Genomic DNA, 27,674 nt, shown 5'->3' with positions numbered 1-27,674 from the left:
AAAGGCTTTTATTAGGTTTTTGTTTTTTAAATCATCTACGAGAAAACCTGCGCAAGTAGAAATAGAAGGACAATCTGAGCAGCTTCCTTCTTACCTCCACACCCAGCTTCAGCAAATACTTCACAATATCAATCCTTCCGCTAGAAGCAGCTGCATGGAGGGGGGTGTAACCGTTCTTATCCTTTGACATGGCATCAGCTCCCTGAGATATCAGCAGCTTTGTAATCTCCAGGTGTCCTGAAAAGGATAAAGACCATGGGCCAAATGTTATACGGTGAGGGAAGTTTTATAGTCCCAAGTTTTTGGCAAAATAGGAGACAAATGTAAAGCAGCAATGTTCACTAAGGTAAGGGGTGGGGGGAGGGGTTAAGGCAGGGGTTCCCAACCACGGTCCTCAAGGCACATTAACACTCCTGGTATTAAGGATAGCCATACTTGAGCACAAGCAACTTCATTAGTACCTCAGTTATTTTGATTAAACCATCTGTGCTATAGCATGGATATCACCAAAACCAGGACTGTTAGTGTGCCTTGAGGACCGAGGTTGGGAATCACTGGGTTAAGGGGACAAACATTGGCCAAAATTGTAGTGACACTTACCCAGGTAAGATGAATACATTATGGGGTGCCGGTCCTTTTTATCAGAAATGCTATGGTGCGCCCTCCTGTTCAGAAGCATTACAACAATCTGAAAAGTATGAATACATCATTACTATAGAACTACCACATGGCTGTACTCATGGTTATTTGTGATCCTCTCTAGCCACCCTGTACCCTGTATGCTTATGATACCAGATGCAGCAGGAAGTCAGAAGAAGTTTGTTTCCAAATGTGGGTTATTGTGGAACTATGCTAGTGTTACCCCAGAGGAAATTTGTAATGTGCTATTGTACTGGACCTTTATATAAATACATACCTCTATACTGCCGCTAAGAACAGCATGATGGAGTACAGTACGCCCTGTGCGATCTGCTGTATTGACATTTTTCATCAGCCCCATTAAGGTCTCCGCACATTTAATTGCTCTGTTGGCAACAGCGGCATGTAGGGGAGTTTGCCAGTTCTTGTCCCGAGCATTGACGTCAGCAGAGTGCTTTACCAGGAGCGAGATTGCCCTCTAAATTGTGCACAAAATGGTTACATGTCAAACTCAACACTAGTATAATCCCATACATAATACAGTTTGTGTGTGACCTGATTAAAAGGAAAAAAAAAACAAAAAAACACACATACCAAAAAGCAAATACAAAACAAAAAAACCAAAACACTAAATTCCAATGGCAAGTTGAAAGACTATGAACAGAAAAGGCTAGGTTTAGAAAACATTCAAATTAAAAAAGGGAATTAAACAGTCTACTACTTTGAGAAAATATTTAGTGAATTATGTAATTCATACAAATTCGGGACAGTATATTACCAATGCGCAGTAAACTGGATATAAGCAGCCTCCAAGCCTACCACATGGAAGGAAACACCAACTCAAACAACAGACTAGCTGATTTTGTGGGAGGGATGGCGCTATTACCTCAGAAGAGGTTTGTAAAAAAAAAAAAAAAAAAACATCCAAATACCAGGATAACTTTTTAGATAAGAGAACAATTTTATTATGAAAAAAAAGATGTTTTACATAAAATCATTCAAACACATATCAATAATAATTATGAAAAAATAATAATAATAATAATAATAATAATAATAATAATAATACTAGTGCCATCCCTCCCAAATATGTAATGTCCAAATTTTGTAATGTGCAATTATTAAGAGTAAGTCATTGGAGGGATGCTTTAATGAAGATTAAAGCAAAGGCCATTCTTTGACACCTCGAAGACCAGATGGCCACTAAAACAAAGGAATCTAGGACAGCAATTACCTCATTTCGTGCAGCCGCAGCTCGGTGCAAGGGAGTAAGCCAGAGTGAATCCTTTGCATTAACATTAGCACCTAAAAAGGGAAAACCACACACACACACCAAAGGGGAAAAAAAAGATATAATTAAGTTTTGCAATAAACTGCTAAATTACACCAAAATATAAACCTGCAAGACCATCTATACTATAACAAATTCACTACACAAGTCATTATGCTGGCTGTATGAACCTCTATTGAATGTTTCAATAGAGGTGCATTAAAATCCCCCCCCCTCTCATTAGGACACATGCAGTACCTCTCCACACTAACAAAATGATACAAGTTGGGAGACCACTGCCTCCAACGAGAAGAGCTTGTTCCGCTCCTGGAACATGTGCTGCTGTGAACATTTTGATGATCCGATTGGCTAGGTTGCTATATCAGTGAACACTTAACTTTATCATCACTTGACCATCAATGTGTCCACAGTTTTGTAGATTTTTTTTTCTATTACCATTTTCTTTTTGAAATAAAGGATAGCAGTCAGTCAAATTTAAAACAATGTACCATGAATCCAAACTCATCTTACCGGACTGTATTAATAGTTCTATAACTGGCGAGTCTCCTAAGTAGGCAGCAGCATGCAGGGGAGTGCGTCTCTCTTGGTCCTGTTAAAATGATAAAGTAAAAGATGAGAGAGACCCGCGTGTGAGCTTTGTTGTAGAAACCACAGCTCTAGCAAAGTCTTCAGAAAATAAAAGTACTCTCCAGCCTAAATGAACCATGGGAACAATGCAGTCAATCAGTGGGAAATGCTCATGCTGAAAAGATTGAAGTTAACCAATATGTTTATATTGCAATCAATCTATTAAAAGACGTATTCTTATAAAAAGATCCCCTGTATTTAAGTCATGGCCCCTAAAAAGGCAGCCTTCCATTAACGGCAATGAGGTTTGTATATGGGATCCTGCAGAAAAACTCCTGAAGAAAGTCACCACAAGCAACTCCAGCAGGACAGGACTTTTGAAAAAGACTAAATGTAGAGATCTCTACATTTAAAGGACTAGGACTCATACATAGGTCATTGCCTTGAATTAAGCTTTTATGAATATTCTTTTTTAATACCAGCTTAAGTAGATATTCCTAAATACACTGTATAGGTGACGTTTATTAGTGAGATATACATACACAATCAGTGGGCACTTTAATAGATAAAGTGCAGATATCTAAATCAGCCACTCAAGTGGCAACAACTCAATTTATAAAAGCATGCCGATATGGTCAAGAGGTTCAGCTGCTGTTCAAACGAAATACTAGAGTGGGGAAGAAATGTGATCTAAGTGACTTCGACCATGCTATACTTGCTTGTGTCGGTAGTGGTGATTTGAGCATTTTAAAACCTTTAATTTCTGGTCACATAAGAGTCTCTAGAATTTACAGAGAATGGTGCACAAAACATCTAGTTAGTGACATTCCTGTGGGCAGAAACACCTGATAAAAAGAGAGCAATCAATGAATGATCAGAGTGGTTCAGGCTGACAGGAAGACAACAGTAACATAAAAAAAGGTAGTATGCAGAAGAGCATATCTAAAGGCACAGATCATCAAACCTACCTTGAAGTGAATGGTCTACAGGAGACCACATTAGGTTACATTCCTGTCAGTTAAGAACACAGCTGTGGCTACAGCGAGCAGAGGCTCACCAAAAGTGGAAAGATGAAAAGTAGAAAATGTTGCCTGTTCTGACATGCAGATGGTAGAGTAATAACTAGGCGAGATGAAGCAATGGATTCATGTGGTTTATGCCAGGGCTTGACAAATTTTTCTAAAATCTAGGAGCCAGGCCACCGTCCCCCCCCCAAAAAAAAAAAAAAATGACAGGAGTGAGGAGCACAGCTGTGTGTGTTATACACACTATACTTGTCCACAAAATGGTCACGGTTGAATGGATACAGTAAAATGGAGGCCTCCTCACTGCTCTGCACAGCTACCCTGCTCCACCCCACACCCTCCAGTAATAACGGACCACATTTGACATAAAATAATGGAGCCAGAAAGTACAACAAAACCCCCCCTCCCCTTGTGGTCACACCACTATCCCTCTGAAGCCGCTCCGCCACGCATAGACCCTACTACCGGAGAGCTCTATGCAGCCGGAGGTAGGAGACAGTAGACAGCCGGGATTACCAACCAATGAGCCTTACATTAGTAGTTGGGAAATTGATGGAAACACTAAAAATAAAGTGGTAGATTATCTAAAATCAAACAATTTGCAGGATCCCAAACAGCATGGATTTACTGGGGGGAGATCATGTCAAACAAATCTTATTGACTTTTTTGACTGGGTGACTAAGGAAATAGATAAAGGGGGGCCATAGATATAGCTTATCTAGACTTTAGTAAGGCTTTTGACACTGTTCCACAACACAGACTGTTAAATAAACTGGAAAGCATGGGATTGGATACAAAGTTAGTTGAATAGATAAGATCATGGCTGCAGGATAGGAAACAGAGTTGTAGTAAACGGAGTGCAGTCTCAAGAGGGAAATGTTACCAGTGGAGTACCTCAGGGATCTGTACTTGGACCAGTGCTTTTTAATATCTTTGTGACATTACAAATGGTATTGAAGGAAAACTATGCCTTTTTGCAGATGACACAAAGGTATGCAACACGGCAGACACACCAGGAGGGGTAAAACAGATGATTGATGATCTAGTTAGACTAGAGGAATGGTCAAGAACGTGGCAACTACAGTTTAATGCCAAAGAATGCAAGATCATGCACTTGGGTCTCAAAAATCCAAAGGCTAAATATAGTATTAATGGCATTATACTGGAAACTACTGAAGAGGAAAGGGATGTAGGAGTCACTATTTCAGGTGACTTAAAGGCAAGAAAACATTGTAACAAAGCAACAAGGAAGGCAAGCCAGATACTTGGTTGCATAGGGAGAGGAATCAGTAGCAGAAAGAAAGAAGTGATAATACCACTGTATAGGTCATTGGTCGTCCTCATATCGAATACTGTGTTCAGTTCTGGAGGAAACATCTCCAGAAGGATATTAATACATTAGAGACTGTACAAAGAAGGTCTACACCACAAAACGTACCAGGAAAGACTAAAAAGATCTTAATATGTATAGTTTGAATGTTTCTATCATGTCCCCCCTATCCCTTCTCTGCTCCAAATATATAAAGGGTTTTAACAAGATAAAGGAAGGAGACATTCTTCAAAGAAAGAGAAGTATGTTTTGGTCCAGAGTCACCAGTTGTCTCACTAGAACAGGAGTAATTCCCCTTTTATTCCCTAAAATGTGTATATTTGGCTTGGGTCTCTTGGACAGCGTTAATCATTTAAAGGGCCAATATATAATTAATGCATTGACTTTGGCAAAGGTTTGTATTGCCCGCACTTGGATGGCATCTAGGGGCTCTACCTTTGCCGAGTGGTGTGGGCTGATGAATGAAGTTGTGGGGCATGAACGATTTCTATATACTAAACGAAATTGTATTCACAAATATGAGGGTATTCCTATGGGGCCTTGGATTGCTTTTTCCCACTATGTTGCCTGGGGGGGGGGGGGGGGGGGGGGAGAGAATTCAGACGCTGATGGATTGGCACCCGGCGGGGCGGCACAATGATGATGATTTGGCATTCTGCATCTATATTTGTAGTTCTTCCGCTGTTTTCTATGGTTCAGAGGTATTGCGCAGATATTTATTCTCAGGAGATTATACGATAATGGATGTAGAATGCAAATTTTTTTTTTATTTTATTTTTTTTATTTCAAGGTTTATTGGGGGTGGGATTATGTTTTTGTGTTTTGTTATGGAAACCAAAACATTTTCATATATAAACTAAATTTAAAAAAAAAAAAAAAAAAAAAGGAAGAAAGAAGTAAGTATTAGAACAAGAGGACATGTTCTAAATCTCGAGGGTGGTAGGTTCAGGGGAAATTTGAGGAAAAATTACTTCACAGAAAGGGTAGTGGACAAGTGGAATAGCCTCCCATCAGAGGTGGTAGAGGCTAAGACAGTAGAGCAATTTAAACATGCATGGGATAGACATAAGGATATCCTTCAGAAGTAAGGATCAATAAGGGTTGAGGTAATAATATGTTTAAAAATGGGGCAGACTAGATGGGCAAAGTGGTTCTTATCTGCCGTCAAATTCTCTTTTTCTATATGGTGGAATGGTAGATTAGCAGCATAAATGTGCAGCTGACAAACCTGCAATAACTTTTTTCTAGCACCTTATTCGATCCATGCCAAAAATAATTCAGGTTGTTCTAGGGCAAAGGGATCCTAACCAGTGCTAGAAATGTGTACTTAATGAAGTGGCCACTGAGGTGCATATGGAATTACTGCGGGCAAAATTACTGCGGCTATCGCAACCAATTTTTCATCAAACTCCCGATTAAATTGGTTGCGGTACTTTCTCCCACAAAAACGTAATTAAAATCTATTTTATTGTTTTTTTTAAAACATGTGAAAATCAGTCTGTTCAGCCCCCCCCCCCTCCAAAAAAAAGTAAGTAACAGTATAGATGTTATTTACCATTTCAAAGAAGAAAGAAAAATGAGCTTAAAAATTTTTAACTACTGATTTTAGCATATAAGAAAAAATTGTTTAACTAAATGGGAATTAAATGGAAGTGTTGGGAAAAAAATAAATAAATAAATTTAAAAAAAAGTAGATTTTGGGGTAATTTGAGGTCAACTAAAAGTTTTGAAAAATTATACAAAGCTATTTTTGTTCATTTAAATAAGTGCTCTATTTAAATGTGGGGTGCATAAAATAAAAAGAAGAAAAAATAAGTTTGGGCTAATTTGAGGCCACTTTCGCCTCCAATACCGTGTAACTATTGGACCAATTAAGCTAACTGAAAACTTCCAATTGCCCAATTAGTCATTGGGGAAAGGGGGTTCCAGAGGTTCTGAACCAAGCCCTGACATTTTTACCTTAAAATGGAGATTTTCCCAATTTAGCACCTGCTCTGAAGCGGTGAGGAAAAAGCAGCGTTAATCTATATAGAAATCACTGTGGTTGAATTTCTCACAGCCAATTGAATAAGAAAACCATTGCAAGAAAAACCTTGCGCCGCAGGAAACAAAAAAATACACACATTTAAATATGCCCCTGAATGTATGCACATACAAACACACAGTATGTTCTTATGTGGTATTGCAGTCAAGGGTATACCGGCATTTGTAATTCTACTAGCGCCAGCACAACCAAACCACATTATGGCTGCCAGGGATTGCAAGGACCAGTAGTGGTACATTTTAAAATGCTATTCCCCGTCATTGTTTTCTGATCAGCCAGTGGTGGTGAGAAAAGCCCCAGTGCCATCGGCTGTAGACTACTTTTTTCTAGTGAGAGGGAGGGGGCCTATCTTTTTTTCCCCCCCTCAGGCAGGGACTATGGGCTTCATTCAGAGGCGGCCGTACGGTCTACGACCGCCTCGATGGTTGTCCAGTGCGCATGCGCACGAGGGAGCCGGCTCCTTCGTGCACATGCGTGAGACCCGCTACGACCGAGAGCGCCGGTCGTAGCGGGTCTCTTTCCAAAGGGGGCGAGCTGTCGATGTTGATTGACAGCTCGCCCCGTTTGGAAGGCGGGCTGGGGGGGTGGTAGCCCAAACGGAGTGCCGTTTGGGGGGAGGCCCCACTGACATCACTAGTGATGTCAGTGGAGAGCTTCCGGCTCTGACAGAGCCAGAAGCTCTCCGGGGCTTACAACAAGCGAGACCCTACCCTAGGGTCTTGTCGTAAGTCGCGATGGTCTATGACCATCGCGACCATCACCCTAGCGGTCGTTAAGAGCTGTGGGTGTAAACCCACAGCCTAACGACCGAAACAGAGGCGGGCGGTCAGGATGCAAGCGGCCGCCCAGTTTCTGAGCAACCGCTTGCATCCTCCGACCGCCTCTGAATGAGGGCCTATATCCCAATATAACAAGAGGATGCCACACTGCAAATTTCTGTTATAGTGTAACCAGACCAGTTGTGGCTTTCGTGTAGGAAACTTTGCAGCACCAGTAGTAATGGTAGCCAGCCAAGTTGTATGAGCAGCAAGCATTTTACATGCATGTTTGGGCACAAGTGCAAAGTGAAAATGGATATTAAAATACAATAATTAAAAATGCATTGCATACATAAATGAGTACTCAAGTAAGAGACTGTGTTGACAAAAGCACAACGCATTAAAAATATGTTTTTTGTTCTTATCCATTTATCTAAACCCCATGTTTGTGTGAACAAGGCCTTTTGTTTATTGTAATCAGGATTTTAAATACGGAGCAGTGGAAGGAAGCATTAAGGAAGAAAAAAGGTTTCTCACAAATTTGAATAACCAAACAGAACACTGACTGATGGCACACACTGCGACACTCACCAAAACGTTGACATTTTCCTTCTGGCTTGACAGTAACTGTTGTATTTCTTCTATGTTGCGATTGAATATTGCTTGGACCAGTGGATGCTAGAGAGGAAATATTTATGACCACAGTTTACTCTTCTTTTTCACGGTTAAAGAAATGCATTAATAGTTTAATATATTAATGTGTCAATGCTTTGTTTTAGTCCCATAACCCCCCCTTTACCTCCATCTAAAACCATCTTGCCAAACTTATTATTAAAGCGAGAGAATATTTTCACAGTACAATAGTTTGGGTAACAATTTAGAGGCACTGGTCAGGTATGGTGTCCATTAGGGTGCAACACAACCACCAATCTTTAGGCTGCTTTCACATACATGCAAGCTTCAAAAACTGACCAATAACATCTCAGTCTTTCAAAGGTAATTTCATGCAGTCAGCCTATTAGGTGCGGATCCTGCAAGCAGATGCTCCTCGTGTCCTGGACACAATGGACCAGATTCAAAGATGCACACTACTGCAGTCGCATCGGCAACTTTTGTGGAGTTGCAGCAGCGGTAATATGTAAATGCTAGTTTCAGCCTACCACTTGTGTACAATCAAGCAAGCCCTCAGATGCCCACTTTCAATACCCCTGGACAGTGCAATTCCATTGGTGGTTTTGAACAATCCACGAACCAGTGAACCACCAATCCTTGCACCAGTCTATGGCAGACAGCATCTCCGTCTCAACTGCATATAAACATGGTCTCAGTGGCTACGGCTCTACAACTGAGCGCAGCCACGTTCACCGACACTTCCATAACATGTCTAAGATGACCTTATTTTCCGCACAGTACGGACGACCTCCCAGGAATGCCCACGGTCTAGGACATGATGGAGGCATCCGCTCTCGTATGGTACACACATGAAGAGATGCCTAGGGACTGTGCTGGTGCTGCCTTATTGCCACATGTCTCTACTTGCTAGAGCTAAGCCAATGACTAAACCTGCCTGGTGGTGATACAAAGTGTGTTCCCTGTAACCATGCCTGTTACCCTACAAATTGGCCTGCTCCTAACTCACCACCACCCAGCTCTCAACAATAATCTTCACTCACAATTCCATTATCTTCTCAGGTCTCAGCTACACCAGTATCATGTTTCTTCTAGCGCCATCAAAGGCTTTAGTAATTGCTCTGATTTATAAATAACTATTTATTTGTTGTCCTAATTTTTTTTATGTAAGATTTGATTTCGGTTTGGTATGAAATGTCTACATTCATTATGTAGACACTGATGTAATGTCGGCATGATAGAATGTGGACATCTCATCCCTGGTGGTCTAGCGGTGACCTACCTTTCAGTTTCGGCAGAGTCATCGGACAGAGCAACATTCTGGTGAGTGCACTGGCTCTATCCCTAAACCGAATGTCCACATTCTGTGAATGTTGCAATTCACATGTACACAGTTCAGATGTTGACATTTCAACAGTTCGACTTCATAACTGTTGACATTATGAATGTCGACCTAATTCACTGCATCCATTTGTTTTGACGTTATGAATTTTTTACACCCACTGTAACCAAAGTAATACAATGCTGAAACCTAGCAGAGCCTTAAGATGAGGGGATTTACATAAAAACAGGTTTCCTTCAGCTTGCTAGTTCTGCAGAATTTGTTTAGAGCTGGGTTGCTCAGTTCCATCCTCAAGTAATCTCAAATTAAACATGCACAAACACATACGTGTTACATAGCCTACACTTACAATCGAATAGGTTAGTTTGCCTTTCAGTACATAAGTGTCTTTATTGTGACATTAACCAGAAAAGTAGTTAAATAACAAAATTTCTATTGTTAGGACAAAAATGAGTAATAGTGGGTACACACTATACAGATATATCTGCAGATAAAGAAGCCTCCGATCGCTTCAGAGGCAAGCAATCCCAGTGATTGCGAGGGTGACATGACGACATCACCCGCGACGTGAGCAGCCTGCCCTGCACGCTTGCTGGATCTATCAGATCCAGTCAGAGCGAGGCAACGGGAGTGGGAGCGCAAGCGCCGAGCATGTTAAGGTGAGTTCTGGGCTGAGACCAGTCTGGGGGCACCATTTAAGCCAGGCTGGCATAAGGGGCCAGTCAGGTGGCACTGCATAAGGGGCACTATTTAAGCCTGGGGGCACGGCATAAGGGGCCAGCCTGGTGGCATTGCATAGGGGCACTACTTCAGCCTGGGTGCACGGCATAAGGGACCAGCCTGAAGGCATTGCATAGGGGCACTATTTCAACTTGGGGCACTGCATAAGAGCAAAGCAAAACTACAGGGGGCAATCAATAAAGGTGAAAACTAAAGGGGACACTGTATAAAGGTGAAAACTACAGGGGACACTACATAGAGGGGAAAACTACAGGGGCACTGTATAAAGGGCACTTTTGACTGAGAGCCAGTGGGGGAGCATCCTGAGACCTGTTGGGCTGGAATGGTATGGGATACCCCTTTTCCCGGCGTGCGCATAATTGGGATGGCCCCCACCCGGATACAAAAACATTCTGGGGAGAAGTGTGTGTGTGTGATTGCAGCGGGAATGCGTACTCCCGATAACCACGGTATCAAATTAAAAATATATATATATGCACGCAGGGTTTTCTGCTTAATAAACCCTGCGTCCCGAAAAAAAAAAATATATATACTTAAGTCCGGTGGTCTCCGCGGCTTCTGGTCATCTCCCATCTTTGCATTGGGGAGGGGTCTGCTGGGAGAAGAGGGGGCTCACACAAACACACACAAAACTGCTGCAGAAGACTGGACCCAGACGCTGGACGAAGACAACGCAGCTTCAGAAAATGAGTAATTACTGATTGAGCGGATTGGAAACTTCCAAATGCTTAGTCAGAAGGTGGTGGTGGTTGGAGGGGTGGGGGGCGATTTGGGGTGCCGCAGGGGTCCCAGAGCAATTCCAGACCACAGTTGTGCTTTGGGGCTGCAAGAAAAAAAAAAAAGCCTCCTGCTGCTCAGGAAATGAAAAACCTGCACCTAATGGAATAATAATAAAAAAACAAAAAACACACAAGTATGGTATTTTTGCTATTCTCGCACCTAATTGAATATGTCCCTAAGTTCATTCATAGCCAAGAACATTATCTGTGGGCATCTGTTTTAATAATTCCCCTAGAGCAGCTCTCTCACACATACAGTAGGTGTTTTTTTGGATTAATATACTTAGTGGACCTACAAACTTATTTCCTTTTTAAAAGCTCTCTGGATGGTAGACTTGTATGGTACCAGTCACACCTCTAAGCAAGTTATGTGCAACCACAGGGAGACTATTTTACATTGCAATGCAGACAAAACTCAGAAGAACATGTCAAAGCCTCACTGCTCACTATATCACGTAACTGAGGTTGCCATGTTAGTGACATGACTATTAACAGAAGACTGGAGAAGCAAGCCAATGAAAAAATTTAATTAAAGATTTTTATAATTGTCCAACACATGGATTTGTTTTAGGTCATTGCTTTCATGATATTGCCATGGTAATGTTGATCTTTTCCTCTAGCATGCATGAGTAACATTGTATGACTGGAAACATTTCTCACTCAGCTGAAAGCACCAATTGAGGATGGAAGCTTTGAATGTCAGGTCTGCCCGATGGTGGTGGAATGTCAAAGTGCAGAGCGGCAATTTAAGGTCAGCTATTCATATGGAGTAGGAGTTAGGGGTACACCAATATTATTATTGTATTAATAGTTATTTATATAGTGCACACATTCCGCAGTGCTTTACAGAGAGTATTTGGTCAATCACATCGGTCCCTACCCCAGTGGAGCTTACAATCTATATCAGTGTTCGCAAATACGCGCTATAGCACATATTTTACCCAATGTCGGGCACTGGGGACTCACTTTTTTAAAGTTACCGGGTCCCCGGGGACGCACTATGCTGTGGCCAATCCCTGACAGCTGGCTGCAGCACAGCGCGTCCCCCTGCAGTAACAGGCACAACGCTGTCTGTTAGAGCAGCCAATGAGAGTCAGACTCTTATTGGCTATTGCTGTGGAAAGCAGTGCTGGGATCAAGTGTCTGATATCGTCAGGTTGTGCAGGTTCGGGGATGAGGGAGGGTGCCGCCACTGAATGATATATCATTCCGGGTTGGCTCGATGTCCACTACACAACATAATGAACGATTACAATATTGTTCATTACATCGTCTAGTGAATACGCGGCTTAAGAATGGAGAAGCAAATTTTGTATATAACATCTGAAGAGAATGCCAGGGTAATTACAGGGCGTAATTGACCAAATTGGTAACTAATGTAGAAATTATAGTCCAGAAAGAGATGCATCTAGCGTTCCCGCTAGGCTGTTTCAGCAGGGCGCCGCCCCCCGCTGAAACAGCCTGCAGGTTTTGTCCTCCACCCGCAGGCCAGTGTCCCTCAGGTGGGGAAAACGGCAGAACAGTGGTCACCGCCGGTGAATGGATGACGGGCGCATGTGCCCGGCATCCATTCACAGTGAGCACGGCGCTTTGGGGCTGCCCGGCAAGTCTGCAAGTTCCGGGCACGCCCCCAAGAGTGACGAAAAGGGGACAAGTCAGAGCCACGTCCCCTTTTAATTGGCCACGCCCCCATTGTGGGCGCGCGCAGAAGTGCCCTTGCTCTAGGTACGGCACCCTGCCTGCCGGCAGACCTAGAGTGAACACTAGCATCTGAAGATGCCTTGCAGAGGAGGTACGAGTGACCAGTCTTTTAGGCCTCTAAAGGTGCAAATCCACTACACGAGAGTGGAACGACTGCACGATTACAACATTGTAATCGTGCAATTGTTCTCCATCCTGTACAGTGGATAATATGCCTACAGTGAACGATATGTCGTTCAGTGCAGGCACCCTGCCTCATCCCCGAACACGCACAGCCTGTCGTTATCGGCAGATTGGCCTGCATGTTCAGGCGATGATAGATCTCAAAAACAAACAGCGGGAGCACGCACGCTGGTCGCTTGACAGTTTAATGCACGATTTGTGAACTTTAACAATGTCTTAATCATTCAATCGCTCATTTTAATAACCTAGTGGATACACACATTTAGGCTATTATTCCAATAACGACAATACTATAAGTCACCATGTGATTCTATGCTCTAAGTAGCTGTCCTCTGCAAGCCCTTCATGCCGCAATTAATCCTGGTTGCATCTCAACTCCTATCTTCACAGGGCTTCCATTCCCTATAATGTGGGAGGAGTCTGATAAATAATCATTGAAGCAACACAGATGGGAGTTAGGACAGTAGTCCACTGAAGTCCCCTCAACCCTCATACTTTTTTGTGGAATATATATATATATATATATATATATATATATATATATCAAATTTTTATAAGTAGGCCAATATATAGGATAAATACAGGGCTTTCTCGGTCCGTGGCTTCACTGTGAGAACAAAAGATGGGCAAACAAAAAAACAGTACATAAAAAGACCAAAAAGGGTAGAAGAGCCTGTTAGAAGCAAACCAAAAAAGATGCACATATAACTTAACTCACGGTTGTCTTCAGCTTACAACATAGACCAGGGTTGAGTACCTGCAAATCCCACTCCAAACAAGTGCATTTCACTAAATTTAATTTGTCAAGACTTAGTTATAAGTACTTAATGTTGTTTAAGCCAAAGTGAAATTAAAAATAATGCATTGGAAAGCAGTGACAGCAGGGCAGCTTCAAACAAACTTCAAGGGGGAGATTCAATTAAGAGCAAGGTGAATAATGCCGGAAGTTGGTTCCGGAGATATTCAATTATCCTCGTAGTTTACTCCGACTACAATCACTTAAGTTGGAGAACGTCGGTTCTCGCAACTTAACCTGGGTGTTAAGGCTGAGAATGAATGCTGGTTCTCGTGACTAAAGTACCAGCCGCGAGGCTCTTAGTGCCGCGCTAAGCCAGAAAACATCCTCGTGGCCGGCTCTTTAGTTGGATTTCTCAGACCAGTTGTCCTAACAGCGTGCTGAATTGGATAGCTCCAGGAGCTCCCTCCCGGTGTCATCAACAGTGCACTGAATTGAAACGGCCCCCAAGTGTCCAAAGCATGGCAAGAAAAAAATCCACAGTGAGACAATGGGGTGTAGGTGGGACTTGGAGGACCAGACACCAACAACAAAGCTTTTCAATCCCAGGATGCTCTGGTCCTTCCCCCCTATACCCCACACACACAGAGAAGGAAACAAGTGACCAAGAGAATAAACCCATAGAAGCCAGGTGCGTCAGGGTGGGTGCCCTGTGGGTCCTATGGATTTTGAAGAAAGTTAACAAGGGTAGGTTTTACCATAACTCTCCTGTTCTTTTTCAGGGTCCATAGGGCTCCACAGGGAGACAATGGGGATGGACCAAAGCAGCTGTCCAAGGGCGGGGACGCTCCTGAGAGGAGAACCAGGCGCCCGAAGGAAGAATCCTTAGGGGCAAATGTATCAAAGGCATAGAACCTAAGAAAGGTGTGGACAGAAGACCAGTTGGCTGGCTGCCTTGCAAAGCTGTTCAGCAGAGGAGCCGCATCGGGCTGCCCACGAGGGACCCACAGAGCGAGCAGATTCTGAAGCTGACACATGAAGGCCAGTCTCTGTGTAATCCTGTGAGACTTAGTCATGCGAATCCATCTGGCCAGAGTCTGTTTGTTAGCTGGCCATCCCTTCTTATGGAATCCATAGAGCATGAAGAGGGAGTCAAATTTCCTGATGGAACTAGTACAGTCAACGCAGATCTTCAGAGCACGGTCTCACCTGCCAAGAGGTCTGGCTACTGAAAGGCCGGAACCACAATTTCCCCATTAAGACGGAAACGAGAAACCACCTTGGGAAGGAAGCCAGGGCGTGTTCTAAGTACAGCCCTGTCCTGATGAAAGTGCCTCTAAATCTGATACCCTAGGGGCAGATGCTATAGCCAGAAGAAACGGTCTTTGCAGTGAGCCACTTAACATCTACTGACTCCAGGGGTTTGAATGGAGGTTCCTGAAGAGAGTGGAGAAACACTGACAAATCCCACGGAGCAAACAGGAGGGACAAAGGGGGTTGTATACATAGAACACCTTGCAGATAAGTGTGAACATCTGGTGAAGGAGCAACTCTGCATTGAAAGATTCATGATGGAGAGAGCAGAGACGTGCACTTTCAGAGATGCTAGGTGGAATCAAACGTCCAGTCCAGCCTGGAGTAAGGCAAGTATTCTAGAAACCTTGAAGGTCAGTTTTTAGGAGCACACCACTGAAAATATGTATGTCATATCCGGTGATAAATTCTAGCCAAGGCCGGTTTATGTGCTCTGAGCATGGTCTGGACCACAGAGCTAGAAAATCCCGTAGGTAGGATGTCTCAAGAACCAAGCCGTTAAAGACAGACGGGTCAGGTCCGGATGTAGATAGGGACCCTGAGACAACAGGTCTAGTCGTAGAGAAAGTTGAAGAGGAACGTCTATGGAGAGACTTTGAAGGTCGGAGTACCAATGGCGTCTGGGCCAAGCCGAAGCGACCAACAGAACTGTGCCCACTTCCGGTTTGAATTTCCAAAGAACCCGAGGAAGAAGGGATATTGGAGGGAAGAGGTACGCCAAATGGAAGGTCCACTTCACAGATAATGCATCCATGAAGGTCGCGTTGGAACCCCTTGTCCTGGCTCCATACACTGGAAGTTTGTGGTTGTGTCTTGAGGCCATGAGGTCCAGATACGGTAGATCACATTTGTCCACCAGGAGTTGAAAGACTTCTGGATGTAGAGACCACTCTCCTGCATGCACGTCGTGACGGCTGAGGAAATCCGCTTCCCAATTGAGAATTCTTGGGATGAACACTGCGGAGATGGCGTTCGGCCCATGTGAGAATGCGGGACACTTCTGCCATTGCTGTCCGACTTAAGAGTGCCTCCTTGGTGATTAAGGTAGGCCACTGCTGTGATGTTGTCAAACTGTTCTTGTACTGGCCTGCCCTGAAGAATATCCTGAGCCAGAGTGAGAGCTCTATAGATGGCTCGGAATTCCAGGACGTTGATTGGCAAGACAGACTTGGCTGGAGTTCAGCGGCCCTGGAAGGAGTGGCCCTGGAAGGAGTGCTGGCCGGTCACTGCATCCCACCCGCGGAGGCTTGCATCTGCGGTGAGGAGTGCCCAGATCGATATCCAAAAAGGGCATCCCTTATCTAAGTTGGGCGTCTCTAGCCACAAGGCTAGGGACAGGCGAATCTCCGAGGACAAGCCCATCGTCTGGTGTCTGAGCAGATGGGGCAGCCCTTCCACCTGGAGAGGATCAGGTGTTGTAGGGGCCTGGAGTGAAACTGAGCAAACTCCACCATGTCGAAGGTGGACACCATGGATCCCAGGGTCTGCATTGCAAAGAGAATTGAAACTCGGTGACTGTGTAGTAGTTTGTGCACCCGGTGCTGTAATACCGAGATTTCATCTGCTGTTAGGAAGATTCTATGAACCTGAGAGTCCAGGAGGGATCCCAGATGTACCATTCTTTGAGAAGGTGTCAAGGAAGACTTATTCCAGTTGATCAGCCAACCGTGCGTTTGTAGAAAGGCAATGGTTACCTGCAGATGGCGGTGAAGAATTTCTGGGGCGCTGGCCAACAGCAAAAGATTGTCTAAGTATGGGAGCAGTCTGATCCCTTGACAAGGGAGATAGGCCGCCATAACTGTCATGATCTTTGTAAAGACCAGAGGAGCCGTTGAAAGGCAGAGCCTGAAATTGGTAATGTTGCTGTAGTATAGCATACCGGAGATATTGTTGATGAGAAGGCGCTATAGGTAAGGGTCCTGAATGTCCAGAGACACCACAAAGTCCCCAGGCTCCATAACCAGGATAATAGACCGGAGGGTTTCCTTAATGGAGCCTAGGCACTCTGATAAACTTGTTCAGAGACTTGAGGATAGGCAGATGATACCCATTGGGCTTCTGAACTAAGAAAAGGGTAAAATAATAGCCATTCTCTCGCTGTGAGGAGGGGACCAGAATTATTACTCCTGAGAGCAGTAAGGACAATGGCCTTTTGGAGCAGCAGGGCCTTGCTTGGGTCCAATGGAGGTCCTGTGCAAAATAACTGCTGGGGGGGTTACCCCAGGAAGGAGAGGGCATATCCGTGGGAGAACACTTCTCTTACCCAGGCGTCTGATGTGGTTGACGCCAGCACTGGGCGAATTGAAGAAATCGGTCTCCCACCCTGGGAGGCCCAGGGAGAGGCTCTCCGCATCAGGCTGAAGGCTTGTCCTCAGATTTGGTAGGTGGACGTCTAGTCGTTCAGGTCTATTTGGTCCTAGGCTTGGAGGCCTTAGTTGATGCCTGATGCATTGGAAAGGCCTGATCTTTAGCTTTTCCTTGAGGACGAAAGGACCAAAAGGATGACATCCGAGACTCGCATTATACGCAGAGGGCAGGAACGCCATCTTGAAAGCTGCCAAGGTAGTCACAATTTTGTCTAATTCTGGGCCAAACAGGATATCCCCAGAATAAGGCAGACTCCAATGCCTTTTTAGAATCCGAATCTGCCTTCCATGAGCGGAGCCAAACAATACGGCGGGCTACCACAGAAGTGGCAGATGCCTTGGAAGCTAGAAGAGTCGTATCCAGAGCTGCTTTACCCAAATAGGAGACTGCATCTCTAATGTGAGATATGTAGGACAGCTGTTCCCTCAAAGCATCAGAATTAAATGTCTCTTCTAGGGCCTCTGGCCACCCAGGCCGTAGCCCTGGAAGGACGAGTAATAGCTCCTGTAAGAGTATATAGATTTCAGACAAGCTTCAATCCTTCTATCCTTAGTCTCCTTTAAGGAGGTTGCAGTATGGATAGGTAGGGTAGCATTCTTAACCAGACGTGTCACATAGGAATCCACTTTGGGGGGAACTTCCCCATTTAGTGCAATCAGTAGCGGGAAGAGGGTAAAAGAAACCTAAACATTTAGGCAGCCAAAATCTTTTACTGGGAACATTCCATGCCTCACTCATATGATCAGATAGCTGATCAGAGTGAGAAAACGCTGGTAAAACTACCTTTTGTCATTTAAAGAGGGGCTCCTTTGTCTTAGGAGCGGGCTCTGTCTCTTCTATTTGGAGAATAGATTTTACAGCTCTCACAAGTGCAGGTATATTCAATTTAGAGGGGTTCCTCGTCTCACGAGGGGGAGTCAGAGTGAGACAGATCTGCGTCTTCTGCGCCTCCCCAGATGATACTTCAGAATCTGATAGCTGGGTGGACTGGGAATATAACACAGCACGCTTAGTTGGTTTACTAGGTAAGAGTCTCTCCTTTTGCAGCATTTGCTGAAAGGCTGTAGAGGTATCTTCCAAACTCTGCATTGAGGTAGAAAGTACACCTACCCATGGGAAAGGCAAAGCATTTTCAGGGAGTACCTGCTGTGGCCATCCCATAGGGGGAGTTACCACAGGGACCGCTAGGTGGTCTGCAATTTTTGCCAGCACCTGTGAAAAAGTATAACAGGGTGGGTCCTGAGGAGATGACACCGGGGCTGATGGGCCCAAGGCAGTATAACAAGATGCCCAAAGACCATCCTGAATGAGGTCCTCTGAAGCAAAGCCTGCTGAGCAGAACTTACAAGACAAAGTGGGAGCAGCAGGCTGCTTGTTATTCTTGCCTCTGCCAGACATAGCTGAAAGAACAATGTAACACAATCTGACAGTGCAGTGAACAACCCAGATGTATGTATAATATGGCACAGTGTAGTGCGCAACAGCAATAAATAGTATGTGATAGCCCTCAAAAATATAAGTGAGGTACAATGAACCCCATATACCTTAGTATGCCAGGGTTATAGTAGAATAAAGGGAAAGGTATAAGCGGACAGTAATAGGAAAACAGACAGCAGCGCTAGCACAAGTCACATACAAATGCAAAATTATACAACATAACTGCAGTGGGCACTAAAATCAACTAAACAGACTGCAGTGGCTGGTAGGATATAGCGCTGTATAAACCTGGCCCTTGGGAGAGCTATACAAGGAGAATGGACCCAGTGTTCCCGGAGGCCTGAATGCAGAAAATTTCTGTTGAGAGTCAGAGGGGGCAGAGGGTGAGGTAGGAGCAGCAAGACCGCAGTGGAGTGGTGCCCTGAGCTGAGGGAGGGGCCGCAGGGAGAGCGCCTATGCCGACATTAACCACCGGGTCCCTTGGCTTTAATCGTTGCCCTGCGCCAGTGCTTGTAGGGCCCTGGTGGTCTAGTGGAGTCCCAGACGCACCAGTATCCACATCAGTGCCTCCAGTCTGTCTCCTGAGACCGGAGGCAAGACTGCGCATAGACGCGGGCCCCTGACTGCGGGAATCCGCCTTACCTGTCCCCTTGAGTCCCGGCTGCAGACTGAGGAGCCCTGATGGCTAGTTCCCCCTTGGAGCCCCGTCAGGAGTACCTAGCAGTCTGGTGTCACGGTGCCGCAGAGGGGTGATTGAGCAGCAGTGCAGACGTCCAAAGGACTGTCTCACACTGCTGCTCAGTTAGAATAAATGAAAATGAAATTAAATCATAAAAATGAGCTTGGGCTGCTTAATAGCAGCCCCACTGTTAAAACGGTGATCCAGCTCAGAGTTGCCCTCAGGTTGTGGGCGGGGTATAGGGGGCAGGACCAGAGCAGCATGGGATTGAAAAGCTTTGCTGTTGGTGTCCGGTCCTCCAAGTCCCACCTAAACCCTATTGTCTCTCTGTGGACCCTGAAGAAGAAAGATGATTTCACAGGCATTTCATTTACTGCGATAATACTAGACCTGCCCCCTGTTCCAGAACCTGCCAATTAATTCAGTGTGATGCTGAATAGCCCCGGGAGGGAGCTCCCGGAGCGATTCAATTGTCCGCGCTGTTTGGTCCGACTAAAGGAGGAGATAAACGATTTAAGTCCCGTCCGCATGGCTGGTTTCCTGCTTAGTGCGGCGCTAGCCGGCATTTTAGCTGGAAAATGCCACTTCCCGCAACTAAACACCATGTGAAGTTGCGAGAACTAGCATTCTACGCCTTACCTGGCAAATGTCGGAGCAAACAGCACGGTGAAGTGAATCGCTCCAGGAGCTCCCTCACGGGGCTAGTCAGCAACGCGCTAAATTGAATTGAGCCCAGTACAATAACTCAATAAAAGGGGGCGAATCAATTCAGCGAGCGCCAGGGGGGAGCTCCCAGAGCTATTCAATTCAGCGTGCTGTTAGGTTTACTAAATGAGTTCTCCTCACACCCTCCTGTTTATCATATTTACTATTATAGAAATATACATCTGATTATATCTAGAGATCTGAACAGATATATAGATAATGTTAAAGGGTTATTATTTGCATACATTGGAATGACTGGTATGGGTTTGATTACCCAAGCGTCCTCTATTACTTCTGAAGAAAATGAAAATGCCACAGTAACTAGCTGTGACTTTTTTCTCTCATTGAAACCATTATACGTTTGCACTGCTTACATTTATTGAAGGACATTTTAAAAGTTATGAGCGGCTACTTTTGCCATTTGTGATCGTTTTTAAACCAGAGCCCTGCAAAATGCTGAGATATTACAGGCATCTACTATATCAGGCTGTGCCTCTACCTAGTGACCTAATTTGGGCACCAATTCAATTAAGCGCACTGTTTATAGCACTCGGAGAGAGCTCGAGGAGCTATTTAATTCAGTGCACTGTTAGGGCGACTAAAGGTTTTCTTTTCCCACCCCCTGAGGGTGCGTGGAGGAATCCAACGAAAGTGCCGGTCGCGAGGCTGGTTTCCGGCTTAGCGCGGCACTAACAGCCTCGTTGCCGGCACTTTAGTCAGAGCATGCCGGTTCCCGCAGCTAAACGCCCATGTGAAGTCACGAGAACTGGTATTCTCCGACTTAAATCAGACTAGTTGAACTTAACGGCGGCTGAATTGAATAGTTCCGGGAGCTCAGTTTCCGGCGCTATCAACACCGCACTACATTGAATCGGCCCCTTGGTGACTTTCTGCATGAGAGACACTATTTGACTAAGTTACAATGCTGAGAACACAATGTTCGGCAGCTTTTTCTGAATTTTTCTACATACATGTGCTTGTGGCTGTCTACACTAGAGCATTTAGAGCAAGAGTATTCAAAATGGTCCTGTAGTTGTTGTGGAACTATAAATCCCAGTGTCTGGCCAAAGTTTTAGCATGCCCTAATTAAAAACGTGTGGCAGGGCAAGCTGGGTGTGTGTAGATCCATAGCCGCTGGAGGGCTGCATGAACACCCCTGCTTTAGAGACTATTCACACGGAGTTGGGAAAGGGTTTTCCCTAATTATCCAAACTGCTCATGCATTTAGGTGAACAGAATACAGGTTGAGTCTCCCATATCCAAAATGCTCGGGACCAGGGGTATTTTGGATATCGGCTTATTCCGTATTTTGGAATATTTGCATACTATAATGAAATATCTTGGGTATAGGACCCAAAACTAAACACACAATGCATTTATGTTCTATATACACCTTATACACACAGCCTGCAGGTCATTTTATACAATATTTTTTATAATTTTGAGCATCAAAAAAAGTTTGTGTACATACATGAAATTAATTTAGGTTTCATATACACCTTATACACACAGCCTGAAGTTTATTATATACTGTATTTTAATTAGGGATGTGCAGGCTCGGATAGGTTCGAGTTTGCACGTGGAGTTCGGATTTTTCCCTCCAAAAAAACGGAACTCAGAACGAGGCAAAACGTCATCTTACATGGACGAACATCATCATTCCTGGACAAAAGACCAGGAATGATGATGTTCGTCCATGTAAGATGACGTTTTGCCTCGTTCTGAGTTCCGTTTTTTTGGAGGGAAAAATCCGAACTCCACGTGCAAACTCGAACCTATCCGAGCCTGCACATCCCTAATTTTAATGAATTTGTGCTTTAAAACAAGTTTAAGGGAAAGGTATAAGCGGACAGTAATAGGAAAACAGACAGCAGCGCTAGCACAAGTCACATACAAATGCAAAATTATACAACATAACTGCAGTGGGCACTAAAATCAACTAAACAGACTGCAGTGGCTGGTAGGATATAGCGCTGTATAAACCTGGCCCTTGGGAGAGCTATACAAGGAGAATGGACCCAGTGTTCCCGGAGGCCTGAATGCAGAAAATTTCTGTTGAGAGTCAGAGGGGGCAGAGGGTGAGGTAGGAGCAGCAAGACCGCAGTGGAGTGGTGCCCTGAGCTGAGGGAGGGGCCGCAGGGAGAGCGCCTATGCCGACATTAACCACCGGGTCCCTTGGCTTTAATCGTTGCCCTGCGCCAGTGCTTGTAGGGCCCTGGTGGTCTAGTGGAGTCCCAGACGCACCAGTATCCACATCAGTGCCTCCAGTCTGTCTCCTGAGACCGGAGGCAAGACTGCGCATAGACGCGGGCCCCTGACTGCGGGAATCCGCCTTACCTGTCCCCTTGAGTCCCGGCTGCAGACTGAGGAGCCCTGATGGCTAGTTCCCCCTTGGAGCCCCGTCAGGAGTACCTAGCAGTCTGGTGTCACGGTGCCGCAGAGGGGTGATTGAGCAGCAGTGCAGACGTCCAAAGGACTGTCTCACACTGCTGCTCAGTTAGAATAAATGAAAATGAAATTAAATCATAAAAATGAGCTTGGGCTGCTTAATAGCAGCCCCACTGTTAAAACGGTGATCCAGCTCAGAGTTGAATAGTTCCGGGAGCTCAGTTTCCGGCGCTATCAACACCGCACTACATTGAATCGGCCCCTTGGTGACTTTCTGCATGAGAGACACTATTTGACTAAGTTACAATGCTGAGAACACAATGTTCGGCAGCTTTTTCTGAATTTTTCTACATACATGTGCTTGTGGCTGTCTACACTAGAGCATTTAGAGCAAGAGTATTCAAAATGGTCCTGTAGTTGTTGTGGAACTATAAATCCCAGTGTCTGGCCAAAGTTTTAGCATGCCCTAATTAAAAACGTGTGGCAGGGCAAGCTGGGTGTGTGTAGATCCATAGCCGCTGGAGGGCTGCATGAACACCCCTGCTTTAGAGACTATTCACACGGAGTTGGGAAAGGGTTTTCCCTAATTATCCAAACTGCTCATGCATTTAGGTGAACAGAATACAGGTTGAGTCTCCCATATCCAAAATGCTCGGGACCAGGGGTATTTTGGATATCGGCTTATTCCGTATTTTGGAATATTTGCATACTATAATGAAATATCTTGGGTATAGGACCCAAAACTAAACACACAATGCATTTATGTTCTATATACACCTTATACACACAGCCTGCAGGTCATTTTATACAATATTTTTTATAATTTTGAGCATCAAAAAAAGTTTGTGTACATACATGAAATTAATTTAGGTTTCATATACACCTTATACACACAGCCTGAAGTTTATTATATACTGTATTTTAATTAGGGATGTGCAGGCTCGGATAGGTTCGAGTTTGCACGTGGAGTTCGGATTTTTCCCTCCAAAAAAACGGAACTCAGAACGAGGCAAAACGTCATCTTACATGGACGAACATCATCATTCCTGGACAAAAGACCAGGAATGATGATGTTCGTCCATGTAAGATGACGTTTTGCCTCGTTCTGAGTTCCGTTTTTTTGGAGGGAAAAATCCGAACTCCACGTGCAAACTCGAACCTATCCGAGCCTGCACATCCCTAATTTTAATGAATTTGTGCTTTAAAACAAGTTTGTGTACATTGCACCATCAGAAAGCAAAGGTTTCACATTCTCATACTAAAAATATTCCGTAATTCGGAATATTCCGTATTTCGGAATATTTGGATATGGGAGACTCAACCTGTACAACCAATCTCTACTCACACATTGCAGAGACACTGTTGGAACTTATTGGAGGAGCCATATGTATTCACACTTCTACATATGTGGATAAAATATCATGAACCCTACAAACAATATTGCAATCTCAATGATTAATTGTTTTCCCAGGGCCTGCAAATGAAAATTTATGGAGAGTAATCACATATTTGCCATTGTAATTTCATTTTATCCATTTTACAAGTGAATGCTGAAGAGAACCAAGACTGAAGTTGGGTACACACTGACAGATGCACTGGCCGATCAATTGATCAGCCAATGTATCTGCTGCCCGTCGGGCAGTGTGTACCTGCGATATGTCGGCGTTCACCGACATATCGCATTGGCTATGCTGCACAGCCGATGGACACGTCTGCAGACCGCCGTACACACACAGTGGCAAGGAGGGGGACGGGACACGCCCCCTGGTCGGCAGGACCTGTGGGCAGACACAGATGGTTGTTCAGTGTGTACGAACCACCATCATCTGCAGATATATCTGTATAGTGTGTACCCACCTTAAGGGGCGTATTCAATTAGCCGCGAACAGTCGGCTAAGTTTCGCCTGCCGGACTTTCCGCCTACATCGCATGTTTTTGGATAAAAGACTTTACGTGCTCGCGGCTGATTTTCACCCTGTTCAATTCCAAAAGACGTGAAAGCGGGACCCGGCGAAACTCAAAAAGGCGAAAAGTGCTGACAGATTTGGGGAAATCAGACTGACAGCCCCAAAAGATGCACTAACATTGGGGTTCACTATGGATACTCCTGTATAGCCCTGCTGAAGGTATTTGGGGTACTTAAATGCTCTCAATGGCTTCTAATTAGCGACCATTGCACAAGTGGTGAAGAAGAGCATTTAGAATTTTTGGGGGGGAGAAAATAATTAGTCCCAGCACATTTGGGGAACATGAAAATGGGTGCAAGCATATTTTAAAGTTATTAATGTGAAGTTTTAAAAATCTTTAAAAATCCACCTGCAGCAACCACCTGCAATCTTAAAAACACCTGGGGCATACTTTGGGGACCCTCTGGAGCCTATTTCGCTAGTTTTTAAGTTTGTCCCCCGACTTTGTACTTTTTTGCCCCCAAAATGAAAGTACTTTTTGGGGGGTGTTAAGTTTTATTTTTACTTTTTTTGACAAGAGTTTACCTTTGGGGAGCTGTCCCAAGGGTGCAGCTCCCCAAAGTTCCTGCAATTTTGCACCCCAAAACCCCAATTCTGCACTTTTTTTGGTCTAGTTTCATAGGCGAATCTTTTCCACCTATTCCAATGCATTGCCTTTCCGCACCGGCGAAAAGTCTTTGGAAATGAATACGGGGAGCGAAGGGTATGGGGCAGAATCAGCATCATGAGCAGGACAGGGGGCGAGAGGTATGGGACAGAATCAGTACCATGAGCCAGACAGAGGGCAAAGGTATTGGGCAGAATCGGAACCATGAGCCGGAGAGGGAGCAAGCGGTATGGGGCAATATCAGCACCAAGAGCCGGACAGGGGGCGAAGGTATTGGGCAGAATCAGAACCATGACTCGGACTGAGGGTGGTTGGTATGGGGAAAAATCAGCATCATGAGCCAGACAGTCGGAGAGAGGTGTGGGGCAGAATCAGCACCATGAGCCGGACAGAGGGCAAGAGATATGGGGCAGAATCAGCTCCAAGAGCTGGACAGAGGGCGAGAGATATGGGGAGAGTAATCTGCACAAAGAGTGAAATATATTGCAGAGGGGGTCGGGGGGTACTAGCACCATGAGCCGGACAGGGGGCGAGAAGTATGGGGCAGAATCAGAACCATGAGCCGGACAGGGGGCGAGAGATATGGGTTAGATCATCACCATGAACCGGACGTGGAGAGAGGCATGAGGCAGAATTAGCACTATGAGCCGGACTGAGGGTGAGAGGTATGCGGGGAGTACCAGCACAATGAGGCGGACAGGGGCAGTCCACGCATCGCTGCAGCCCGGACTCTGCTACTAGCCCAGCAAAGGACCGGGGAGGACGCCTCCACCCGGAAACATGTTTCTAGTACACGGGCGGGGGTTGGAGCGCCGCGGCAACGGTGGCCTGGTCAGGGGATCGGTAGCGGGAAAGGTGCTGCGGGCCGTCGCCGGCCACTGCAGCCGTGCGGGGATCTCAGCACAGTCCGCACGGGAGTTGCATGCTAAGGCAGGGGGAAGAACTAGCTCCCCATCGGTTACATAAAGCAGGCCTGGCGCAGTCTCACTCCCCACAGCGCGGGCCTTGTGCCATACACGGAGGCCTGCGGGATGACTAGGCCGCAAGCTGCGGACCGGCCCGTACGAACGCCCTCAGCGGCGCACAGCTGCACTCACCTGGTCAGTGATTTCGAGGACTCCCATGTCCTGCGGTCAGTCAGCATGGAGAACCCGTCATGAGGCGGTATCTCCCGCGGGACGGGCTGCAGAAGGCGGCTACGGGCGCTCAGGATGCGCCTCACCTCCTCGATCCTTTTTCTTATTGCTGCAGGAAGCCAGGGCCCGCCTACCGACAGTGTTCACAGCGCCTTCTGCTGGCCCTGATTGCGGCGTACACGGGGAACATAAACTGCACACAGCGCCCCCTGCTGCATCCAGGTGCAAGTGCGGGGCAGATACACACAACAAACTGACAGGATGGAACGGCGAGAACTTCTGTTTTAGTCTCACGTTCTGTTCAGAATAAGTGGGTCGCTTATCACATTCTGCAACTTAGTAACGGATTTAAATGAATAGAAGAAATATATCACATGTTTTTCTATGCAATAGACCACATGTTCTCAAACTCGGTCCCCAGGACCCCAAACAGTGCATATTTTCCAGGTCTCCTCACAGAATCACAACTGAAATAATTACCTCCACCTGTGGATCTTTTAAAATGTGTCAGTGAGCAGAGCCGTAACTAGACTTTTTGATGCCCTGTGCCAGAGAGAGGATTGGCGCACCCCCCCCCCCCCATTTATTAAATAGGGACTTTAGATAGAGTACCTGAAAAAGGGCCATGGCCTCATGGCAGGGGCGGATCTAGACTGTTCTTTAAGGGGGGGCGATTTAATGATTATGGGGTAGATGTATGAAGCCTAGAAGCGGTATCAGCGCACATTATGTGCGCTGATACCGCTTCTCCCCGATGTATGATCGGGGGTCTGGGCGGTAAATGACAGGGGCGCATAGCAGCGCCGAGCGGCAGGGCCATGTACAAACGGGCATACCGCATGACCGTTCGGCCGGCTGTAGTTATCGACAGCTACAGCATGGCGCTAGCCTATCCCCACAGCAGGGACAGCGCTGTCCCTGCTGGGGCTGCTGCCGGCTGCAGGGCTGCAGGCGGGGATATCGCGATACTTGCGAGATCCCGCGCATGCTCAGTGGAGCCGGCTGGGACAGAGACGCAGCGCATCAGCACTAGGCTGATGCGCTGTGGTCTCTAGCGGGTAGCGCCGGAGGGGGAAGTTAACGCACCCCCACTCAGGCCGATTAGATGTTCTTACATCTCATCGGTAGTGCTTCCTGCTGCGCCTCAGTAAAGAGGCGAAGCAGGAAGCGGTATAGTGGCACGTTACGTGCCGCTATCATACATCTACCCCTATGACTGCTCCTCTTTCCTGTATTGGCACCTCCCCTTTCTGGTCCCAACACCTCCCCTTTACAGGTTTTTTTTGTGTGGCCACATTGATTATTGCA

At 45.6% G+C, this 27,674-nt stretch overlaps 1 protein-coding gene across 7 annotated transcripts in view; it reads right to left on the bottom strand.

The window, feature by feature from the left end:
• ANKRD52 (ankyrin repeat domain 52) overlaps positions 1-26,539 on the bottom strand; it is a 75,074-nt gene extending 48,535 nt beyond the window's left edge. For all 7 annotated transcript variants that reach the window (XM_088473043.1, XM_088473041.1, XM_088473042.1 and 4 more), the window contains exons 1-7: positions 26,328-26,539; positions 8,246-8,332; positions 2,441-2,519; positions 1,874-1,944; positions 917-1,117; positions 601-688; positions 95-237 (exon numbers count right to left, since the gene is read on the bottom strand). In XM_088473043.1, coding sequence (XP_088329169.1) covers positions 95-237; positions 601-688; positions 917-1,117; positions 1,874-1,944; positions 2,441-2,519; positions 8,246-8,332; positions 26,328-26,354 — 696 coding nt within the window. In that variant the 5' untranslated portion in view covers positions 26,355-26,539. The remainder of the gene's footprint in view (positions 1-94; positions 238-600; positions 689-916; positions 1,118-1,873; positions 1,945-2,440; positions 2,520-8,245; positions 8,333-26,327) is intronic.
• Between the last annotated feature and the right edge of the window lie 1,135 nt (positions 26,540-27,674).

This window comes from Taudactylus pleione, unplaced genomic scaffold (assembly GCF_031769625.1).
Source record: "Taudactylus pleione unplaced genomic scaffold, aTauple2 ptg000130l, whole genome shotgun sequence".
Taxonomy (NCBI): Eukaryota; Metazoa; Chordata; class Amphibia; order Anura; family Myobatrachidae; genus Taudactylus; species Taudactylus pleione.
The sequence above is the reverse complement of the archived record's forward strand: the minus strand, read 5'-3'. Positions and strand labels throughout refer to the sequence as shown.